The 20,133-nt window shown below is 40.9% G+C and overlaps 1 protein-coding gene across 1 annotated transcript in view; it reads right to left on the bottom strand.

Annotated features, from left to right (window-relative positions):
- Window positions 1–11,482: 11,482 nt before the first annotated feature.
- The window catches only part of kcnq1.1 (potassium voltage-gated channel, KQT-like subfamily, member 1.1), a gene marked incomplete at both ends in the record, with an annotated part of 64,057 nt that continues 55,406 nt past the window's right edge, over window positions 11,483–20,133 (bottom strand). The window contains 4 exons of the mRNA XM_083759326.1: window positions 11,483–11,626; window positions 11,740–11,853; window positions 19,011–19,072; window positions 19,174–19,220. Coding sequence (XP_083615452.1) covers window positions 11,483–11,626; window positions 11,740–11,853; window positions 19,011–19,072; window positions 19,174–19,220 — 367 coding nt within the window. The remainder of the gene's footprint in view (window positions 11,627–11,739; window positions 11,854–19,010; window positions 19,073–19,173; window positions 19,221–20,133) is intronic.

Below are 20,133 nucleotides of genomic sequence, written 5' to 3'. Positions count from 1 at the left end.
CATGGGAAATAGTATATTGTCACTGTCGGTGTCGGGTATATATAATATCTCCATAGTATAACCTTTTGTGTTTTTCCATAAATTAATGGCCTATTATTGATCATATACAGCCGTACAGCGGCACACACAAAAGCATGAAAAAAAGTAGCAGATCTGCTACTTTTGCTGTTTTTGAAATGTAATCCTGACAAGTAACAGTTTTGGAGATACGGTATACACTGACACGAAACAAGACAGGAACGCCCAAAAACGTCACAGCCGGTTTTTTAACAAGACAGGAACGCCCAAAAACATCACATCCGGTGTTTTACCCCGGGCAGAATTTTCTATGGCTGCCAATGCAACTTTTTCCAATCCTTAATCACATACGGCAAACACCTATGCCGATAATATCTAACTTGCGGAGGTAACGTGCCTTGTCCACGGGCAACAGATCTTTCAACGTATGGCATTGCAAATACGTTAGATAATCGCTACTCTGCGCAATATTGTTTTGAAAATGCCGCAAATTGCATTGCAGTGAACGAGAGCAAATCACAAATCACAAATCTTACCCCGGGGGGTGGGCGGAGCCGCGGAGTCGCAGCTGACGCCCCTCCCTCCGTTCTGATGACGCGTTGTTATGTCAATGTATGTTGCAGTTTTAACACAGTTCAACACTAGGCGTTTCACGTCTCATGTCCATGTCCAATGTAGTGGCCCTTCCTTCGCCAGTGAGTCTAAGTACACATACTCAATTGGCCTGACATCGAAATAAAAAGGTTTCCGTTTCCTGAAATAGCTCATGTTTGTATCAGTGGTGCTCAATATTTCATGTCAAGGACCACAAAAATGATATGTAATTGGCCTCCAGAATCCCCTCAGAAGCAAAGATTTGAGTTAAAAACGTTCACTCTGAAAAAATATATATTCAAAGATTCGTGACACATTTTCACGATTTTTCCAAAATAGCAGATAGCTCATAGCGCGCCACTATGTGGCGTGCTATGAGCTTGTGGATCTGCTATTTTTCAATAGCTAAAGCATAACATAATGCTAACACCAAAAGGGGTTCCCGCCCAAAATGGGTTAAGTTAAAATTTTTAGGTATTTTTTACTTCAATTTCTTCAGTATTTACACTTGTATTTGAGGAAAAATATTGTACTTTTACTCCAATGTTGAAAACTTTAGTTACTAGTTAATTTTAATTGTTAAAAAAACAACAACACATGCATTAGAAACCTCTGCCCAGCGGCATATTGACTGCATACATCCTCAGTTAACATTGTCTCTGTTGTTTCTTTGTTATGCTATTCAACAACAATACAAGCGATTATATTATACTAGGACTTTAGAGCTATAAGTCCACTTAACTGGGGTGCGCGCGCACGCACCGGCACGCACCGGCACGCACACACACACACACACACACACACACACACACACACACACACACACACACACACACACGCACACACACTTATCCCTTTCTTCTTTTGTTTACCCAACCTAAGCCTATAGCCTATGGGGGGGGGGGGGGGGGGGGGGGGAAGGCTATAACCAATAAACAAGGCCGTCCTGCTGTGTAGCAACAGCCGGCGTGCTCCCAGCGCACAACCACTGCCCTTTAAAAGGACAGTCCCACACCGAGCAGTGACATTTAAAAAGCCCAGAGGAATCGAGACTCATTATACAACATCCTCCCAAACTCCCCCACAAGAAAACTCAACTTTGACTGAAAGATCATCATGACGATCATTTCGGGGACACCACCACCGACCTGCACCACCGCCGTGCACCACGTCACCAGAGAAGCTGCCCAGCTGCTTCGCTCCAGCGGGGTGTGCAGGAGTCTATTTGGACCCGTGGACCACGAGCAGCTGAGCCGGGACCTGAACGCGCGGCTCCGGGACATCTCCGAGCAGGACGCGCGCCGCTGGAACTTCAACTTCCAGAGCGACGCTCCTCTGGCTCATCTGCCCGGACAGGAACAACAGGGCGGCTTCCAGTGGGAAGTGGCCGAATCCGCCGCTCCGTTCTACCGGGAGACCACGGTGGTCTGTTCCAAGAAGTCCAGCAACCCGGAGGAGGAGGAGGAGGACAGCGGTCGCCAGAAGAACGCCGTCGAGCCGGCGGCTCTGTTGTTGTTGGAGGAGATCATCAACCAGGAGAACTGCTCCAGCGTCTCCAATACGCAGAAGATGATGATGTCCGCTGTTGAAGTGATGCCTGTCCGGCGGAAGAGGACGTTCTCCCCAGGCAGCATCATCCAAGCCCAAGGCGTCAATAAACGGCACCAAAATAACAGGTAAACAGACTTAACAATGAAAATATTGTTTGTGTCTTAACAAAGAACTTTTGAGATTTTTTTATACAAATGTTTCAAAAATATGTGTGACATGTTGTGAGCTTATAGATCTGCTATTTTCGAATAGCCAGCCCAACACATGAAATAGGGTTAAACTGTCAGTTACTTATTTTTCTGGGAAACCCCCCCCAGGACCCCTGGGGGTCCGCGGACATTAGGCTACTGGGCTTATTATAGGCCTATAAGAGACATGGCTATAAATTGACATGACATTTTAAACTTCTAATTTATTTTGTTGTAAACTGTACATTAAGTGTAACATTAATGGCATTTTTTTTGGTTCTCCATAGATTTCTTTGTAAAACGGAGAAGAACGTCTGAAACCAAGAACATGAACAGCATCCTCAACCCATCGATTCCAATAATAAGTGACCAGAGTCGTTCCCAGAGGATATAGATGAGCTCGCCTGCAAGCACTTGATTCACATGTTAAATTATTATTATTTTCTGTAGGCATGTCTGCTGTTGCAAAATGCTCTCATTGTCTTTGTTTTATTTATTTAATTTAAAATTTAATTTAATTTCTTCTTAAACTGGCTTTATGTTCATTGTTTGTGTAAACAAGAATGTTTTCTTTTTCCTTTTTCCCCCTCCCTTTTTTCATATATTTTTAGACAAAAATATATACAGTATTTTTCTATGTATGACTGAATAAATATTTTTCCTATACACGTTTTGCCTGTCATGAATAATCTTCTTTAGTTATTGTTGTTTAGTTTAGCTATAATAATAACTGCTCATACATCAAGAAGGTTTGGTAGCAGTGTTGTTTTTTGAAGCAAAATTTGATGTTAGTTTTAGTCATAGTTTTCATTTAGTTTTAGTCACATTTTAGTCACCTGGAATGTTTTAGTGTTAGTCTAGTTTTAGTCGACTAAATGTCATGAGATTGTAGTCGACTAAATCTATGGTTGATTTAGTCGCCTAAAATGTATTTTGGCGGGCCTTTGATGCTGTCATAACGACAGTTTTTTCACTTGCTGATAAAAGCTGATCTACAAGCCCACAACGCGTCGCGCTGTGACACGTGGGCTTGTAGAGTGACTATTTTCAGCATGAAACTAATTGTAAAATTACTTATAATGGATCACTTGTCCACTAGTCCCTTCCTAACATTTTAGTCCAGTTTATATTTGTTGACAAAACTGTCAGTAGGCCTATATTTAGTCTTAGTTTTTAGTTTCCATTCAGTTTTCGTCAGTGAAAAAAGGTTTTCGACGAAAGTAGTATAGTAAATCAATACTATTGAACACCCTTTAAGTCTGTGTGTTGGTTAATAAGTATGGAATCAATAAAAAGTATTAAAAAGTGCTACAAAACCAGCTAACTCCACTCTTGGACCCTCAAACTGTCTTTCCTAGCAGCGGATTAACTCCACCCCCTCTCATGCAATTTTCTGACAATACCAACTTTCATGAGGCAGTAGTATTGTTTAAAATATATAAGCCTAAGGTTTTCTTAATTTCCTGAATAAATATTATTTTTAATTTCCTGGAAAATGAACTTTTTGGACAGCAGAGATATATAATTGAAAAGTGTGCCTCCTAAAGACTCGAGCCTCAGTTGTTCACATTATATTTTCACTAGTTTGGAACTTTGGGTCCCATGCAGGGAGAGAGTGCAGAGCAGTGTTGATTTCATCAACTAAAACTAAAGACAAAACATTTTCGTCAACTACCTTTTTTCACTGACGGAAACTAAATGGAAATTAAATGAAAACAAAGCTATGGTAAATAAATCTATTATACTAAATATACTGACAACTTTCTCAACAAAAAAATGTTAGGCAGGGACTAGTGGGTAAGAGATCAAGTCATTTTACACTTGGTTGCATGCTGAAAATAGCAAATCTACAAGTTCACAACGTTCAACGTTGTGAACTTGTAGATCGGCTATTTTGTTTGTAAAAAAAGAAAAACAGTCATTACGACAGCATCAAGGCCCGCCAAAAAACATTTTAGTTGACTAAATCAACTGTCGATTTAGTCGACTAAAAATCTTATGATATTGAGTCGACTAAAACTAGACTAAAACACTAAAACATTCCAGGTGACTAAAATGTGACTGAAACTAAATGAAAACTATTGAAATCAAAATTTGCTGCCAAAAACAACACTGGTGCAGGGAGTGCAACAACTCTATAAGGAACTGAAGAGGCCATCTGGCCATGCAGTGTCGGGCTGGTTGGTTGGTGGCTATAATAGCCACACAACAGAGTGTGCCGTCTTTTTCACCTGCAAATCAGGCTTTGTTCCTAATTTGAGCTGTCTGACCCCCCTGTGTCCTTTTCCTCCATTCATTTCCTTTCATTCGCTATGCCTTTTCATAGGCTAATCAGGACACTATATCATTAACCAAAGCAAAACTACATTATGTGAATGTTGAAGTTTGTTTGTAAACAACCACATGATTGATTTCATAGGATGATCTAGCCAGGGACTGACATTAAAGACAACAAACAACAACATTAAAGGGGAAATTGGATTTATATACAGTATGCATTTTCTTCCTCTCTTCGCTCAACATATCAAGTCGTAAAATGTCACTTTCACCTTTTTTCTACACACTCCTATTAATTAATATAAATATATATATTTCATCTCTGTTCGGTGTCCAAAACTGTTACTTTTCACCATTCCAAATTAAAAACAGTAGCAGAGCTATACAGCTTGCAGACTTGCTATACTTTTATAAAAAAAGAAAACGCACACAAAAAGTTAAAATATGGAGATAAGAGGTCAGCGTCAATTTGCTTTCCACTATTTTTAATCGGTTGTGTTAATATAGTTAAATATTAGTGGTGGAGGAAAGAAAGTGAAAGACTCGTTCACCCCGTGGTGTGAACAGCAGTGTTGTTTTCGTCGACTAAAACTCAGACGAAAAATGTCAGTCGACAACCTTTTTTCACTGACGAAAACTAAATGGAAACTAAATGAAAACTAAGCTATGATGACTAAAACTAAGACTAAATATATTGACACTATTGACAAAAACTATAGACTAAAATGTTAGGAAGGGACTAGTGGACAAGAGATCCAGTATAAGTCATTTTACACTTGGTTGCATGCTGAAAATAGCAGATCTACAAGCTCACATTCAGCAAGTGTAAAAACAGTCATCACGACGGCATCAAGCCCCGCCGAAATGCATTTTAGTCGACTGAATCACCTGTAGATTTAGTCGACTAAAATCGTATGATATTTAGTCGACTGAAAGTAGACTAACACTAAAACATTCCGGGGTGACTAAATTGTGACTAAATGGAAGCTATTCAAGAGACTAAAATCAAAATGTCCTGCCAAAAACACAACACTGGTGCGCAGCGTAATGAAGGGGACATGCAATTACTGCACTGATCACCAACAGCTGGTCCCATGAGGAGACTCATGGAGAGTGTTTGGTGTTTTAAACATTATGTTATAATTTAGCTATTGAAAAATAGCTGATCTACAAGCTCGAAGCGCGCCACTCGGTGGCGCGGTACGAGCTTGTAGGTCTGCTATTTTAGAAAAATCGTGAAAATGTGGCGTGAATCTTTGAATATATATATTCTTTCAGAGTCAAAGTTTTTAACTAAAATCTTTGCTTCTGGGGGAAGGTCCCTGGAACAACATATTTTCAGATGGAGGTCGGCGGCCAATTACATAATAATCTTGGGGGCCTTTGACATGAAAATGTTTGAGAACGACTGACATAGAAACTTTGTAGAATCGTTCCCAGGTCAAAATGGGTTAACTAATCATGCTTGGGGACCCCTTGGGCCCCCATCCCCTGCATGCAGACCACACTTTGAGCACTATTGACGCATACATATTCAGTACAGTAAAACACTGTGCTGGTGTTCCACGCATTCATCAAATTCTTGTTTTGAATTTCCTTCCTTCCTAATATTGCAGATTTTTGGATTAAATACCAGTTCACTTACTCATACAGTATAGTTTGAGATGCAACAACTACTTAAGCGGAGACAAAGAGACACCTATAAGTCATCGCAATACAGTACATCTGTTTTAACTATAAATATATATACAATGCATATATAGCAAATATGGTCAAAAGGGGATGTGTAGCCTTTATTATTCCTTAGTATAGCACAATAGCACAATAATGCATATAACTTATAACAATGTGTTAGTAATCCAAAAATGTCTTTGTTAAATCAATGACCCATACAACGCAAACAGTGTGTAAATTCATCACAGGCAGTTTACTGTTACAGTGTTTATACTTATAAACATATTAAACCCATTGTATTTCATTAGCTTGGGTATCCCACAGGGGTTTATACTCGGTCTGTTCCTTTTCCCCCCCTCTACAACAAATCTCTCGGCCGAAAACACCAATCTACAAAGCTCCCAACTTGTAGATCTGCTATTTTCGGGGGAATGTTCACCTATTATTTTCTCTTTTTCTATGACTTCTTCGTGTATGAGCCCAATAGGGCTCTTCTACGCATATACTATAGGGCTCTCCTACACATATACTTTTGTCATTATTTTTGTCTGTATATTTCATCATACGCTAACATAATAAACAACAGAGTATAAAGTCTGACGAAGAGCCTCGCGGCTCCAAACCTTACCAGTAAATTAACCCACAACGGGAGCAGCATTCTGGTGTGCAGTTCTTTTTAATCGTTTTTCATTATTGTTTTCTTTTCTCCAAATAATAAACATATTCATATTATGACATTCTCAGAATATAGGTTGCATTTCCATGACATTTCAGAACCTTCTCTGCTGCAATCGTTTCTTGACGCAGTGCCTTGAGACTTTATTTTTGTCATTACATATTATACTTAAAGGCTAGAAGGCTTTCTTACCTTTTTTTTTTTTTTTTACCATTTTGTGCAAAAGCGCATTATTGGCTATTTCTCCTACCATAAGCCCTCAATTAATTGAATTGAATTACATTTAATTGAATGGGGCAATCGCTCAAAAATCTTTTTTTTTTAATATATCCTCTCTTCATAATGTAAATAGTATCCCAAGCGGCACACTTTACTACTTATTTTGATGAAAATAAGGGAGTTAGCACAAAAACCCCCATTGAGGGCTTATATGGGGAAATAGCCAATAATGCACTTTTGCACAAAATAACACCTGGACCTCTGGGGACGTAGAAATAAAGGTAAGGAAGCCTTCTAACATGGAATTCTCCTTTAAAGGGATATTTATTTTATTTTATTTGAAAGTGAAATATCCATTTAATACGTTGGGCATTAGCATTAGGCTACTAATACGTTGGGCATTAGCATTAGGCTACTTGTGAAGTCTATCCACCACAGCTATGTATTCTGTGGACAAAGAAAGCCTTTTGAATCCCTGAACAGCACAAATAGGAGAAACAACCCAAACCCTTTCAATCCCTCGTGACCAGTGTTGCCAGATCATGCAAGATAAATATGCAACAAACATTATGCATCGGCTGTTCGCGACGCATTGTGAGCTTGCAGATCAGCTATTACAAATAAAATAAAAGGGGAAAATGTGGAATATTTGGGACGATTTTAACATTTTAACAACAGCACTTTTTTTTTTTCATTTTCTCAGATGGGGTGGGGTATTAGGGACACATTTATTGGCGGTGCGTGACATATTTGCGTGACATATTTGAGAACTGCTGGTTTAAATAAAAAAACAAAACAAAAAAATGTGGCCCACAACTACCAATATTTACAAACAACTTCAACAAGCCCAAAGTCGCTTATGGGTAAATGGTGCATTTATATAGCGCCTTTATCCAAGGCGCTTTACATAGTTTGTGCAGCAATTCACCCATTCATTCACACACACATTCACACGCCGATGGCGGCAGGAACCATGCAAGGCACCAATTAAGCAGCACACCAGGAGCAATCAGGGGTTCAGTGTCTTGCTCAGGGACACTTCGGCACTGACTCTGGGGGAGCCCACAGGGTTCAAACTAGCAACCTAGGTTATATACCATCCAGCCACTCTACCCCTGAGCCACCCCTTATAAGAAGAGGACATGGCAACACTGCCCTATAACAATGCTCTTCTCCCCCCCCCTCCCCCCCAGCCACCTTTATACCGACACAAAGGCCATCCACACTTAGCACACTTAAGGAGGTGTGGCGCTGCTCCATTGTTGGGGAGACACAAGAGGCAGAAGGCCAGAGTCCAGATGGCCATCTTGGGGTGCTGCTCTAGTGGAGGAATGCCCAATGGGTCAGTGGGGATGAGGTCACCATCTGCTGCCCCGAGAGGTCACCTGACTAAAAGACCACTGCATTAGCTATGCTGTCGTCGTCCGTTCCCCCCCCCCCCCCCCCCCCCCACACACACACACACACACCAAACACCCGCCAGGTCAGCTGTATGTGGAGAGTCTTATAAACTATCTGCCCCCTAAAATAGATTTATTGGATGATTCAGAGGGTGCTCTCACATGAAGAGAAAAGTTCAACCCATTGTTAGAAAAATATAATTCAACTCCAGAACAGAGCATCCCTATATTCTGGAGCGAAAGTATACAGAGAAAATATAGCAGATCTACAAACTCACAATAACGCATTGTAATGCTATGCATTGTGAGTGTGTGTAATCTGCTATTTTTCTTTTTTTTTTATATATTCTTTTTTTGCGGCTTACGCCTTTTATTGATTTTTTGAAGGGACAGACAGTAGGCTGACAGGAAACGGGAGAGAGATGGGGGATGACATGCAGTAAAGGCCGTGTCGGGCTCGGGAGTCGAACCCGCGGCACACTGCGACTGGATTACCAGTCAGGTGCCCAGACCGTTACGCCACGGCCTGGGCCGTAATCTGCTATTTTTGATTAGACAAAACTAAACATACATATAGGGCTTGAAGGGATTTTTCATTTTCAAAAAGGTTTGGGTCTACTTGGGCTTTTGTGAGCAACCCGACAGTTTTTTTTTAAGTTGTTTGATTCAGTATTTATGTTCATTTAATCAGTGCCTCAAAATTGTACTCAATTACAGTACTTGAGTAAATAAATGTACTTGCTTTCCACAAGTAAAAGTACCAATACTGCAATTTATTTATTATATTTCAAATATTTGTAGTGGAGTAGTAAAAAAAAATGGCTCTGAGATGTAGTGAAGTAAAAGTAGGCCTACTGGAAGTTGGAAATACTCAAGTAAAGTACAAATACCTCAAAATTGTACTTAAATAAAAGTACTTAGTTACTTTCCACCAGTGCACTGGGAATGTTTTATGTCAGATTTTCACGTTTTCTCTTCACAAAAGAATGACAGATTCAGGTTAAAAATGCAACGTTGTCCTTTTTATTAACCTTGATAAACATGTGTGTTACGTAGCTCTGATCCATAGCTCTAATGCCTTTGCAAAGGCATTAGAGCTATGGACCAGATCTACAGTATGTGCTATGAAATTACATACTGCAATTTCATTTATTTCAGTTACTATTTCAGAGACTTTACAAAACAATCGATCAATCAATACATCACAACATCTTGATTACGTCTAATTTGAACTCACCCCAGAAAACCGTTGACCCCAAAATGAATGCAATAAAATTATTGTATCAATTATTTCTAAAACACACAGTATATGAGATTGTCACAGTAGCTTATGATGTTGTTGTCAATGACAATAACATCTACCTTCATGAATTTCAAGTACAATGCAGAGAGAGAAAAAAAAGACCAAAATAAAATACAAATTATGGAAATAATTTCCAGCTAAACCATTGTCTTTCAAATGCAATACAATTTTACAATACGATAAATAATAGTAAAAATGCCATAAATTCGGAGCCATATGTTGCCGTATTCCATATCCATCCTTTATACTATATAGTATGTAGAACCATGGTTACGGCGTCAGACCAGAGCTCAATCAACCAGAGAGGGGGGTGGGAGTGGGGGAGAAGGGTGGGTGAATCCATGCTGGGATATTGCGGAGGGGAGGCATTACAAACCACAACAGACAGGGAACATTTTCCACTATGAACGTTTAGGGACAAAAATTCGGCCCAGTCCGGCCCACCACAACCAGCGCGCAGATAGCAGAAACTCTACCGCCCGCTCCGTCGAGGCACACACAAACAAACAAGCCCTGATACCACCACTTTCACAGAACAACGTAAATGATACAAACCAACAGACAACTACACAACCCTTTGTAGAGGGTTTATTTGTCACTCACTGATACAGGTACAGTGTGACATTTTCATGATGGCACTGGCAGAATGGCAGCACGCCCGGAACCTTTCCTGGTGGCCTGCCACCTTTTGGCCTGCCTGCCTTAAAAAAATAAATCATGGCGGCCCCCTACGGTCGCGGCCCACCGGGAATATGCCCGGTACGTCCTGTGGCCAGTCCAGCCCTGACGTTTAACCTAGAATCACTCCTGATGATGGGGGGAGGTACGTCATAAAAATAGCCGATCTATAGGGGGAGAGCGTTAGTGACGCGTTCGGTAGGATTTGGGCTTATTTAGGCACCATCTTCCTGCCTACATGATTGTATAGGCTAGTAGGATGCTAGGCTACTTGGCTGCCAGTCTGTAGTTCGTAAGTTCGCTGGTGTGTACACTGTCGCTGCAGTACACCATCTTCCATCTCTCTCCCGTCTTTGACTTGTCACAACTCTTCTACTCTATGGCTCTGGATCGACGGTGGTATTATTATTCTTCGCCGTTAGAATTTGTTCGGGTGTTATTGATATCTCCGACAGTCAACGCACTGTGAGGCTACAATGGAAGCATAATTCTGACGGCCCGCGGTGGAATGGACAAGTTAGGGTATCAAGGTAATGTTATTTTGTCATCCGACACCCAAACCACAGTTTTTATTTAATTATTTTTATATCTACAGTGGGTATACGTCTCCACAGTGAGGCTGGAAAATGTAGCATAGCAGCCAACGACTATAGCCTACTGGTAGGCAGGAAAATGGCCACCAGAATAACCAAAAACCAAAAAAGTTTTCCATTTTGGAAAACTTTTCAAAGTATAACTTGGAGCGTTATACATTGAAACAACACCAGAGCCTGTAGAAATGCATCAAACGGCACAGCCCTGTGGTTTCGTTTGCTTCTCGTGGGCCAACAAAAAGAACGATTTGAATTGAGTGCGCTGCATGCGCGCCGCAACTTTCTGTGCACATGGAAAGTCCCCCATAATTTCAGGAGCTCTCGTCCCGGCTGCTCGTGGTGGTGTTGAGGGGAGGCTGTAGGCTGGTTGGGGGGGTGGAGGTGGATCTGCTGGTCGGTAGAGAGCTGCTCATAGCTGGGGAAGCTGTAGGCTGGTTGGGGGGGTGGAGGTGGATCTGCTGGCGTCAGGAGGGGAGGCGTCCGTAGAGAGCTGCCCATAGCTGGGGAGGCTGTCCTCATGGCTGGGGAGGACGGTAAAACTCCTCCTCCGTCCTGCGCCCGGTATCACCCTTACTCCTCCCCCCACTGCGTCCCCCCCCTCCTCCCCCCATGCCCCCCTCTGGGCAAGCAGGGTGACCAGGGTGTCTGCGATGCGGTTCAGACACTGGTCCATGCGTGTTATCTATGCCAAAAAAGAAATACAAATAGAAATGCAGTCAAATGAAGCACAGTAGAAAATGTACAAGCTAGTGCACGTTGGCCTTGAAAAGAGATAAGAGGTTTGTTTCTGCCCGGCCAGTAACAAATTGGTACCGACATCATAGATGCCCGATGTCATAGACTGGGCCTCTGTGTCTGACTGTTTGTATTGGACTTGCCTGAAAAGTAAGTACAGTAAGACGTAACGTAACCCCTTATCCCTAAACTTTTTTTATGTTTTTACTATTTTGCAAAACAACAATTTCAACAATAGTTGAAATGGCCAGTCTACAAGCTCGCAACGTGTCAATGTAGATTGGCTAGTTGAACTATTAAAAAATGTTTTTCAAAATAAAGAAGTTTAGGGATAAGGGATTTAGCGATGACAGAAAAGGAGCCCAACATTATATCTCCAGTTTCTGTAGCGTAAGGCAGCTTGATGTATAAGTACACATGTGGACATTATATACAAGTACACCCCCTGGACATGACACTAGTATGTCACAGGTACTTACCCCCAATACAACCCTTGATGCTGAGTCCCTGCAGAGTCTTCGGTATGACCCGGCCGGCCCAGGGATTGAACCCCGGCCTCCCCAGTCTCAGGTCGGACACTCTAACCACAAGGCCACTGAGCTGGACTTGATGTCATACACGTACTTTGTGCCCAGTGGCGCCCATTTAGACCCGAGGACGATTCTACAAAATGCCTTCTAAATCCTGACAGTTTTCTGAAAAACCTCATGTTTCTATGTCAGTGCGGTTCTCAAACTATTTCATGTAAAGGAGCCCCAGAATGATCTGTATTTGGCCGAGGACCCCAATCTCAAAATATGTTGTTCCAGGGACGCCCCCCAGAAGCACAGATTTTAGTTAAAAACGTTCGCTCTGAAAGAATATATTCAAAAGATATCCACCACATTTTCACGATTTTTCAAAAATAGCAGACCTACGAGTGCCGCGCTACGACCTTGTAGGTCTGCTATTTTTCAATAGCTAAAGCATAACATAATGCTTAAAACACCAAAAGGGGTTCCCCCAATGTGTACAGATGTCTTCATGTAGGCTATGTAGTTTTCCCCAAACAGTGGTTCGGGACCCATTTGTGGGTCACGGAACAATTTGTAGCGGGCCACAACTTGAGTAAAAATCCCATTTTCTTTTCCTACATTAAATATATATTCCAAAAATATGTATTTTTTTATTAAAACAAATGATAATAATTTACCGGGCTATGATAGCCTGATGAAGTTTGCATAGAATGAACAGTAACGTTAATAATCCCTTAATGAAGTATTTCACTGCATTTGAAGACAGTGTGAGTTCTTTCCTTTTTTTCAGTACGTCGGGCTGATAAATATACTGACAATTTCGTCAACAAATAAAAACTAGACTAAAATGTGGACAGTGGACAAGAGATACGTCATTTTACAATTAGTTGCATGCTGAAAATAGCCGATCTACAAGCTCACAACGCGTTGCGCTGCGACGCGTTGTGGGCTTGTAGATCAGCTATTTTCAGCAAGTGAAAAGAACAGACAAAACATTACGACGGCATCAAGGCCCGCCAAAACACATTTTAGTCGACTAAATCAACTGTAGATTTAGTCGACTAAAATCCTACGACATTTAGTCGACTAAAACCAGACTAACACTAAAACATTCCCGGGTGACTAAAATGTGACTAAAAAACTAAAATTAAAACTATTCCAAGAGACTATATGACTAAAACTAGAATCTAAATTTGCTGCCAAAAACAACACCACTGGACTGTGTGTCCTTTCAGATATCTCGAGAAGCGTCAATCGACTTCACACTTTTAGCGCGTGTGTGGTTGAGGACCCATGCAAACAGCTCAGGTGTGGCCTCTGTCCGCAGTTCTGAGAGCCAGAGTGTGGCAGGTTTTTACCAGTGTTGGAACTAACGCCCTTATCAACTGCATCAGCTCAACATCACCCCACTTCTCATACACTGGACTCACAGCTTCCTGAGCAATAGACCACAAACAATTACAGTAGGTACATCATTTTCATCAACTGCCATCACCAACACAGGGGCCCCTCAAGGCTGTGTCCTCAGCCCCTTCCTCTACACTCTGTACACAAATGACTATTAGCCACTCACCCACTAACATCACATACTTTAAATACTCTGATGACACTGCCATTCTCGGACTGCTCCATGACAATAACTCTATTACGGTCTATCAGAATACCATTTCTCATTTCACACAGTGGTGCACTGACAACTATCTAGAGTTGAATGTGGTCAAAACAAAAGAACTGGTCATTGAAACAACAACCCACACTGGACTTAACCCACTCCTCATTAATGGTAAAACAGTAGAACAGGTTGACAGCTTCACATATCTTGGACTCACACTGGACAATAGACTTAGGTTTGATCAACACATTACATCTATCCAGTCACGCTTTCAGCAAAGACTCCATGTAATCCGTAAATTAAGATCATTATCTGTTGCTCCTCATCTTCTGCTATTATTGTACAAAAGCATTATTCAACCTGTTCTGTTGTACTGTTCTGCATGTTTTTACACCATACTGTCCATGCCTAACAGGAACAAACTTTTCAGTATCACCCGTATTGCTTCCAAAATCATCGGACTTCCTATACCCACACTTTCTGATATGAACAATAAGGCCATCACACGACTAGAACTCTCGATATCAAATGACACTGACCATCCTCTGTATCGCTTCTTTAACCTCATGCCATCTGGACAAAGATACAGAACCTTGCCATGGAAAAAGGTCCGTTTTAGTAGGAGTTTTGTCCCCTCAGCCATCGTGGCATTAAACAAACTGCCCCGCCGATAGGATGGTTCTGTACACAGTGGGGACCTCATGTTTTGTTTTTGTTTTTTTGTATTGTCTTGGTGTTGATGTGCTGTGTTGTTTTTGATGTGGGTGTTGAACAGATTGTGAGGACAAATATCCTTCGGGACAAGATTATTATTATTATTATTACATTAAGTCACTTTACATACTTTTTGCTGTAACTTGTAATGTAACTCTTTATATTTTCCCATTCAGTAACGCCATTATAGTTACTGTGTTTTCAATGGGTGAGTTAGTAGTTACCCACGTTGCGTAATGTACCGTCATAATAATGATGATGATTGGTCAACATAGGGTAACATAGGGTGCCTGTCTGTGCATGGGCAGGGCATCAGTATTATATCGATATCATTAGACATATACAGATATTGTCTGTGATTTTGGATATTGTACTATTGGCATAAGTGTTAAGAGTAGAGCTTAAAACACACCACCAACTGGACCAGTGACATTAGGGAATATTGTTTCCTTGAAAACAATGTGTCTGAATTGGAAAATCTTTTTTAAAACCTTAATCTTTTTAGAAAGTAAAGTAAAGTAACTAATAACTAGTTACTTTCATAATTTAGAAATTAGTAAAGTAATTAGTTACTTTTTCAGACTAGTAACTATAACTATAACTAATTACTTTTTAAAAGGAACTTGAACAACACTGTTTTTTACATACAACCTCAAATAGATGCAAATTATTCATTCATGCTGGGGCGTCGCAAATGCCACTGTCGAAATTGACACATGACACCAGTGACGTGACGAATAATACCAATGCTGGGAAATAGTGCAAATGACACACGGTTTAACACGAATCGTGTGAATTGACGTGAATGACGTGTGTGAGTGTGTGTGTGTTTATGTGGTGCTACTGCTAATCTTGCAAACTTGTGCATATAATTTGTTTTTGAGGGATGCTACATTCAGCTATTAGTGTAGATTTCCGTCTTAAAGGACCACTTCACCACTTTTCAACTTCTCTTCCTATAATTGGTCCTAACTAATGTTCATGATAAAATAACACAATTTCTTCCTACTAAGTCTGTGTCTCATAGGAAGGATGTGGGCAGTTCAGAAACCCGTCCACCAGTGACATCATCGATGGTGAATCCAAGCTAATAAAAACGGCAGGCTTTCTTTTCCTGAAAAGTTGCAATGCAAAAGTTGAAGCCACCGTTTTCACGATAATAGAAATCAAAATATATTTTAAAACAAATCTGCCTATTGATGATGTCACTGTGGACGGGTCTCCGAACTGCCCAAAGCCCTTCTATGAGACACAGACTGAGTAGGACCAATTATATGAAGAGATGTTGAAAAGTGCCACTCACAGTCAAAAATAGCAACCCACACCAATCACTTCAACCATTACTAAACTGCCCTCATGACATAAAAATCTGGATGGACACACATTTTCTTCACTTAAATGACAGCAAAACCGAAATAATTATCCTCTGCCATGACACCCCTATATTCCACCCCATACTTTTGGCACTTTCACCTCCCAACATCCGTCCCCATGTTAATGGCATAATTAGCATAATTATTATCTCTTTTAAATTCTACAAGCAGATATCCTCTGTCATCAAAACCAGTTTATTCCAGCTGCGTTTGATTGCTAAAGTAAAACCATATCTTCCCCCGAAGCAACTTGAAACACTAATTCACGCTTTTGATTTCCTCTAGATTAGATTATTGTAATGCTTTATGTGTGTAATATTGCAATTATTAACAGTTTTAAAATGACAGATGTAGTCACTACAACCACAAATGTCCCAAGAAACTAGCTAGCCTATAGCCACCAAGTTTGCTAGCGCTCTGTTTTGATTAGGTGGTGAATGGTGCTGGTTTGATCCACGGCTAGAAGGCCGTTTCAACCAATCAGATTGCTTCCTCGAAACGACCTGTGGTATAATCTGGCATCGACCAGTCCTTGGTCAGACGACTGCAGTTACTACAAAATGCTGCCGCACGTACGCCTCCTCACAGGCACAAACAAGCGCGACCATATCTCCCCTATCTTGACCTCACTCTACTGGCTCCCTGTCAAATTTAGGATTGATTTTAAATTTTCAATAATTGCTTTTAAATCCCTCAATGGGCTGGCCCCCTTTTACTTGGCAGAACTTCTTGAAGCCGGTCAGAGCCCCTGAGGTCAGCACACACCTCTCACTATTGACCCCCAAAACAGCCCTACTTAAAACCAGGGGAGACCGTGCTTTTGCTGTGGCTTAGGGGCAGCCCTATAGAGCACCGAAGTCCTGACGTAACTCGCTCATCCCGACGATTCCCCTGGTTCGCGGAAGTAATTTCTCTATGGAGAATAACATGGGGTGATCTTAATATCGTCTACTATAAGCGTTGTGGTCCAAAAATAAACAAGCTGTCTCAGCGTTATTGTTAGGGAGGTGTCTCTGTATCGTTTGCAACAGTCAGTCACTCATATATGATACAGTCTGCTTCTAGCGAAAATCTAACTAATTCAGCAGCAGTAACATTAGCGTTTTCTCTCAGTCAGTTGATTCTTCATATCCATATGAGTGAAGCGGCCAGGGTGACATGTTTATTTTTCAAACACAGTTGTTATATGAGGCGATCTAAAATCGCCTCAATGGGGATTTCAATGTAACTAAACAAATACATGAACCTGGGGACTGACGCCCTCTACTGAAAGTGACGTCAGACTTCGGTGCTCTATAGCCTCTTCACATCAGATCCGTTATGCCTAACACAACTTGTGTCCAAGACGTCTACAGACGTAGTGTGAATTACCGCTATGAGGTGCCCAGGACGTCTGTGGACGTCTTTGAAAATTTCTTTTTTTTTTATAAAAAAAAAAAAAAGAAATGTCAAAAATAACATTGGGCACCCTGGATCACTATTTTGGAAATGTTGAAAGGGCACACAATGTGTTAACCCATTTTGACCTGAGATCAGATTCTGAATTTCTATGTCAGTCGTTCTTCGATTTTTTTAAAATAGCAGACCTACAAGCTCGTAGCGCGCCACTCGGTGGCGTGCTATGAGCTTGTAGATCTGCTATTTTTCAATAGCTAAAGCATAACATAATGCTAACACCAAAAGGGGTTCCCTAGTTAAATTCCTAGTTAAATTCCAACCTTTTATTTGATCACTTCTTATCTTAGTGTCTTATGTTATTATATCCATATGTACCCGCTTGATATTGATGTATTGATCTTATTAGATTGTGTTGTTGATGCTATATGTTTTTTGACTTGTACAGAACTTTGGTCGTTTTTAAATGTGCTTTATAAATAATGTTTGCTTTGATTAAATTCCCATTGACAATGAATGGAGAATTTACGTCATGACATATGTGGACGAGCACAAAGGTATTGTTGTCCTACACAAAGGAGAATGTACGTCATATGTCCCTGATGATGTACGATGAAAAGAGCGCCCCTCACTTCACACAGGGGTGATTTCTATATCATTATTTAACTTTCATTCCATTATTATGATGAAATGAAAGTGAATGGATGCCAGATCAGACAGAAACCTTGAGCAAAAATATGGAATCATACTTCATAATTTGATGTCACACACACAGTCTGGCCACTCGGAGTCCAAGATCCACATGTGGTCAAATCTGCCATTAATGATTAATGACCTTTGAACTACAGAAATACTGGACAATACTAAGTTTCTCATCTGTAGTTGGCATCCTCCAGCTACCAGGCAGTGAGCATGTTATCCACTCATCACCAGGAAACGTGACCATGAATGAATATATACAGTATGCATGTATATGTATTTGCTGTTCCAAAATGTGACATTTATGACGTGGTATTGAAGTGTAATATTATTTCTGCCTCTTGGCCAGTTCCCACTTGTAAAAGAGACGCAGTCTCAATGTGTTTGTACTGGTTAAATAAAAAATAAAAAATATATACATATATATATATTTTTTTTTATATACATAATATATTATATACATCGTCGCTGTCGGGCCAAAAACGTGCATCTTTTTATTATTGTCATACTAAATATCAGTTTCCCACCCGACAGAGACAATATAATTTATTGACATGGACTACAATAGCATATAATGTGATATGAATTCATATGTATAGGCTCACACTCTCACAGTAGTTGTCGTGTACGGCACTGTACGTTGCGAGCACTATGAACAGACAACCCGGTATGCATGGAGAGCATCTTTCAACACAGGAAACGTACACGTATAGCTTCATTGTGTTGCCATAACACCAAAACTATCGGTGGTATGAAACCATGGATTTGAGCTTTAAAATTACATGATTGATCCCACCTTGTCCTCCATGCGGGAGAGCCTGGCTCCAACTGTGTTCGTGCCTTTGTCTTTTGCCCTGTCTTCAGAGGGAGAAGGGTAATAATATTAATACAGTGAAATGCTGTTTTCCGCATGGAAACATATACGTTAACTTTGGATGTTTGTTCAAAATGTACGGTACCTGTGCCAGACTGGAAGAAAGTCAGCTTCCCCAGAGACTGGTCCATTCTAGGAGAAAAGATCACGGCATTCATTAACCACGCATTTCCTACAGTAGTGGTTCCCAAACCTTTTCATGTCAAGGACCCCCAAATTGACACTAATTAGCCCCGCGGACCCCCACTTGAAAAGATATGCCATGAGAGAAGATTTTTACGTCTCTAGCAGTGGTTCTCAACACGCTTAATTTCAAGGACCCCCAGTTTGAAATGCATTAGTCTACGGACCATCATTTAATGACAATTTTATCTCTGGGACCCCCAATGTATATTGTAAAATCAATGTTAGTTTAACTCTGAGAGTGTACAAATCAGTATGTAGGAGAAGGGGGGAGAAGCTCGCCTGGTCTTCAACCAGCCAAAATTCTCACACGTCTCCCCCCTTCTCCGCTCCCTCCATTGGCTCCCGGTCGATGCCCGCACAGAATACAAAACTCTGATGCTGGCATTCAAAGCAACCAAAGGTATGGCTCCCCCATATCTTGCAAGTATGATCGAACCCTACAAACCCTCCCGCGCACTCAGATCAGCCAACGCGGGGAAGCTGGAAGTACCCTCACTAAAAACGCCGGGACAACAACGCTCCACACGTCCCAAACTCTTCTCCCTTCTGGCTCCAAAACTATGGAATGCACTTCCCATTACAATCAGAACTGCAGACTCACTCCCAATCTTCCGCCATAGTCTGAAAACACACCTCTTCAGACTCCATCATGGCCCGTAGCACTTACCCTTAGATAGAACTTGGATAGAATTTTATACAGACTTATTATGTTACGTAGACAGCACTAGCATTGCATTGTATGTGGTCATAGCACTTTATAGTACGCATGTTTCATGATAACTACTTTCTATGTAGGCCAATGTGTATTTGCCATGTTTTTAGTTTTTGCTTATTGTAAGTCGCTCTGGATTTAGGCTAA

Source organism: Protomyctophum parallelum (assembly GCF_964188405.1).
Source record: "Protomyctophum parallelum genome assembly, chromosome: 2".
NCBI classification, from domain to species: Eukaryota; Metazoa; Chordata; class Actinopteri; order Myctophiformes; family Myctophidae; genus Protomyctophum; species Protomyctophum parallelum.
This window is presented reverse-complemented; position numbering and strand designations above follow the sequence as displayed.